Source organism: Camelina sativa, chromosome 16 (assembly GCF_000633955.1).
Source record: "Camelina sativa cultivar DH55 chromosome 16, Cs, whole genome shotgun sequence".
Lineage (NCBI taxonomy): Eukaryota > Viridiplantae > Streptophyta > Magnoliopsida > Brassicales > Brassicaceae > Camelina > Camelina sativa.
Window position 1 is genome coordinate 9,065,044 of NC_025700.1, and position 4,117 is coordinate 9,069,160.

General features: G+C 33.2%; 2 protein-coding genes across 4 annotated transcripts in view; both read left to right on the forward strand.

The window, feature by feature from the left end:
- Positions 1–1,335, forward strand: part of LOC104750207 (protein SABRE) — a 15,043-nt gene extending 13,708 nt beyond the window's left edge. For 2 of the 3 annotated variants that reach the window (XM_010471968.1, XM_010471969.1), the window contains 4 exons: positions 47–113; positions 204–371; positions 510–870; positions 1,068–1,335. In XM_010471968.1, the coding sequence (XP_010470270.1) occupies positions 47–113; positions 204–371; positions 510–870; positions 1,068–1,177 (706 nt within the window). In that variant the 3' untranslated portion in view covers positions 1,178–1,335. The remainder of the gene's footprint in view (positions 1–46; positions 114–203; positions 372–509; positions 871–1,067) is intronic. The other variant, XM_010471970.1, reaches the window with a different exon arrangement.
- On the forward strand, positions 2,428–2,682 carry LOC104753500. Its single transcript, XM_019238164.1, has one exon. It carries the CDS (start codon positions 2,428–2,430, stop codon positions 2,680–2,682), a length of 255 nt encoding a protein of 84 aa, XP_019093709.1.

Genomic DNA, 4,117 nt, shown 5'->3' on the forward strand with positions numbered 1-4,117 from the left:
CTGTCAAGTCTGGCCGCTCTTCTCATGAAGAAAAGAAGGCTGGGAAATCACACGAGGAGAAGAAATCTAGGCCTAGAAAGATGATGGAGTTTCACAATATTAAAATTAGTCAGGTAAGTAAGCTAAACTCTAAACCGCTTTAAATTAAGGTCAGAAATTGGTTAATTGGTTTGCTTTAACCAGTTTAAATAATTTCAACTCAGGTGGAGCTTCTAGTTACCTATGAGGGCTCAAGATTTGTTGTTAACGACCTCAAATTGTTGATGGATACATTTCATCGTGGTGAGTTTACCGGGACTTGGAGAAGGCTTTTTTCCCGAGTTAAGAAGCACATAATTTGGGGAGTATTGAAGTCAGTTACTGGAATGCAGGTCAGAAATGTCTTGTGTGAATGAATTATGAATCCTCTTATTTATAAAACATCATACTTATAGAATAAAATGATGCTTAGGTTATGGGGACAAAGTAAGCAAAGCTAATTAGTTCTCTTTTTCCATTCAAACTTTCAGGGGAAGAAATTCAAAGACAAGTCACATAACAATCGCGAGTCTACTGACAATGACCTGAATCTAAGTGACAATGATCAAACTGGGAAACCTGATCAACAACAAGTCACATGGTTCAAGCGTCAAAGTGATGGAGCAGGCGATGGTTTTGTTACTTCTATTCGAGGACTCTTCAATACCCAAAGGCGCAAGGCCAAAGCATTCGTCTTGAGAACTATGAGAGGTGAAGCAGAGAATGACTTCCACGGGGATTGGAGTGACAGTGATGTAGAATTCTCTCCTTTTGCTCGGCAATTAACTATAACAAAAGCTAAGAGACTCATCAGACGGCACACTAAGAAATTCCGTCCAAGATCTCAAAGAGGTGACGAGAAACACTCTTAACCCTACTTAGCTGTTCCCAGTCAGTAACTACTGATTCCTATAGAACTGTTCAAGAAAGTGACCCCCTTGATTATTTCAATCTTCTAATTTGATAGATAAGGATAACAGTCACATTGGCAATTTTATTGTCAACCTCTTGTCATTCACTCAGCTTTTTGATTTGTTTTTTCTTCTTAGGTTCAACATCTCAGCAAAGGGAATCACTTCCATCATCTCCAAGAGAAACCACTGCATTTGAAAGTGGCTATTCAAGCGGATCGTCACCATACGAAGATTTTCGCGACTAGTTACACGTTCTGACCAAATTTTGTTATCCCGGGTAATATAGGAGAAGGGAAAAAAAAAAAAAAGTAAAGTAAATTAAGAGAGAAAGAGAGACATCAACAATATTGTACAGACGTTGGTATATTGGAATATAAATTAAAACCACAGGTCACTTGTTCAATCAATCTTTCCATTTACTTCTGAGTTTGCAAAACGTAAGCCCTGCTTGGTGAAGTGCCTATCAGAGTCGCAGAGACAGCTTTAATTTCATATAAGGCATAAAAAGATGGCTGTTGGGAGTCGCTGAACTTTTTAGTGTGCGTGGAATCACAGCGGCAGGGGATCACCATTCCACCGACAGAGATGAAAATGGGATGAAGGGATATAAACTTCTTCTATTATGTCGCTAATAATCATCACTGTGACATGTTGCCGAACAAGGCCGTGGTGTGCGCCTTGTCAGCTCAAGTGCAAGAGACACTGTCTGTATATAATAATCATTGAGGGAAAATGCCATAAAAACAAAACAAACGCCCAAAAATAACAGTTAACTTCGATTTTAGTAGATAGTATGAAAAGCTTCCACTAAAAACCTGCGTGAAAGGAAAAAACATTATCTAGCTATCTACCAAATTCGTAAATGTCTTCGTATTTTCCGTAATATTATACCACTCTAACCGATGTTAATGCACTGACAACTGAGTTTAATTTCTTCATATGCAATAAACATGTTAATTATATATACAAAGTTACAAACTACAAAGTTATAATGTATTAGATTTGTTTGTTATTTTATGTCATTCTCTGCCTCGTCTCGCATAGTTCTCAAGACAAATGATTTTGCCTTGCGCCTTTGGGTATTGAATATTACTGAACAGAAGTAGCAGAATCAAAATTCGCAGCATATCAGACTTCATGTCGACCAGGAAAAAAAAAACCATAGCTAAAATTTACAAAATGAATGATTAGTTATTGTTTTTATTTTGCTAAATTGATTAGTTATTGTTTGGATGGCCAAATCAACAGAAAAAGTAACTTAATTATATATAACAAGAAAAGGTAGGCGATGGACCATTTTTAGACGTCCAAAAAGAATAGACAAACCAACTAATTAACAAAAAATTTAAAAATAATTATCTTACTACTTTTGCTAATATAAGCCACAGAAGGCCAACCCAACACAATCATCCTGTTACAAATTTGTTTGCTATATAACACAAACAAAATTTAATATGGCTTGAACACTCGCAAAACTCATATTGATTTTCACACAATGGCGACAATGAAAAATATATGCAGTGTTTTGATGATTGTAGTTTTATTTACGATGATGGTTTCAACACATGCAAATACGAAGGATGTGTGTGTTAAGCATTGTGTCCCAAACCAATGTATGAATGTTTCTAAAAAGGCAACTCTTCCTCTATGTGAGAATGCTTGTAAGAAAATCTGCAACGAAAACGAATTTGCGCATGAGGAATACGTCCAGCCTCGAGACAACTGCGGAATATTCTGGTTTTTATGTTAAGTAATACAGTACTTATAGGTACGAAACTCGTTTTTCTTTAACAAAAATAATACATATATAATATATATTTGTGTTTTGTTTACTATCTTTGTATTAACTATTGTAGTATCTAATAAATTATTCGGTTTTATTATGTTAAGTGAAAACTAAAACTGTCCTACCTAAAACAAAGGGAAAAATGCCAAAAAAAAATCCAAAGTTATTTTATTTGTACGTTTAATACCCAATTATTTTGGATTGGAATAAAAATAGATCAACTAATAAAACGTGTTATTTAAAATCCAAGATACATAGTGTTGCTATTTTCATACCCACGATTTTTCAACAAAATAAAAATTCCAATTTTACTCCGATTATCTAATTAATTATTTAATTTTTAATTTAAAAACTTTCGATTTTCTGTTAACCATATCAAACCGAGAGTTAACCGATATTTAATTACTCTTAAACCGTTTCTTCAATCTTCCGCTATCAGGTAAAATATTTTTTGATCCAGATAGAGTAGACTCGATCGGTGAACGATTTTGGGCGACTTATTGTGTTTATTTTTGTTTTTTTGGATCATACAAAAAAGAAGGTTCCGGTGCAAAATGCGTAGATACGGTTTTTTAGGATAACTTGTTCGTTATGTTTAGTGAGGAGGTTAGATTAAACAATAGAGTTTGGCTACTAGCATGACAATCCACAATATCTCTTCAATATGAGAGTCAACCAGAAAAACGTCCGATCAATTTATTTGATTATGAACAATTCTTGGTTCACCCTAAGATGAACCCCTCCTTATGTTAACTAATGAGAATATGACATGTTTAAAAAAATCAGTATATATTATTATAAAATTAAAAACTCAAACCGCTCTTTATAAACCCCTACCGATATATAATTTTATTCTAATTGTAAAATCTAAACTATAACCATCTCACTTGTCAATCTAAACCGACATATAATTTTATTTGAATTGTAAAATTTAAACTCTAACCATCTCATTTGTAAACCTAAACCGACATATAATTTCGTTCTAATTGTAAAATGTAAACCCTAACTATCTCATTTGTAAACCCAAACCGACATACAATTTCGGTTTAATTGTAAAATCTAAACCTTAACCACTTATTTGTAAACTCAACCGGCATATAATTTCGTTTTAATTGTAAAATCTAAATCAAGCCAATTTTCAATCTCCCTTAATTAAAAATATACAGAATTTGTTTACTTATTTTTTTTTTGTTTTTAATATAATTTTGATTTTTTTTTCCACAAATAATTTTGTTTTTTTTAATAAAATAATGTATAGAAGATTTTGGTTGAAAAGGTGGAGGTGAACGAAAAAAAAAGGTACACCACAAAAAATAAACGTAAGTATTTTTCTTTGACTATTAGCCTCGTAGAGTTGTGCAGTCTAGGTACCTAGTAAAATTGGTTGGGCAAATTTGCT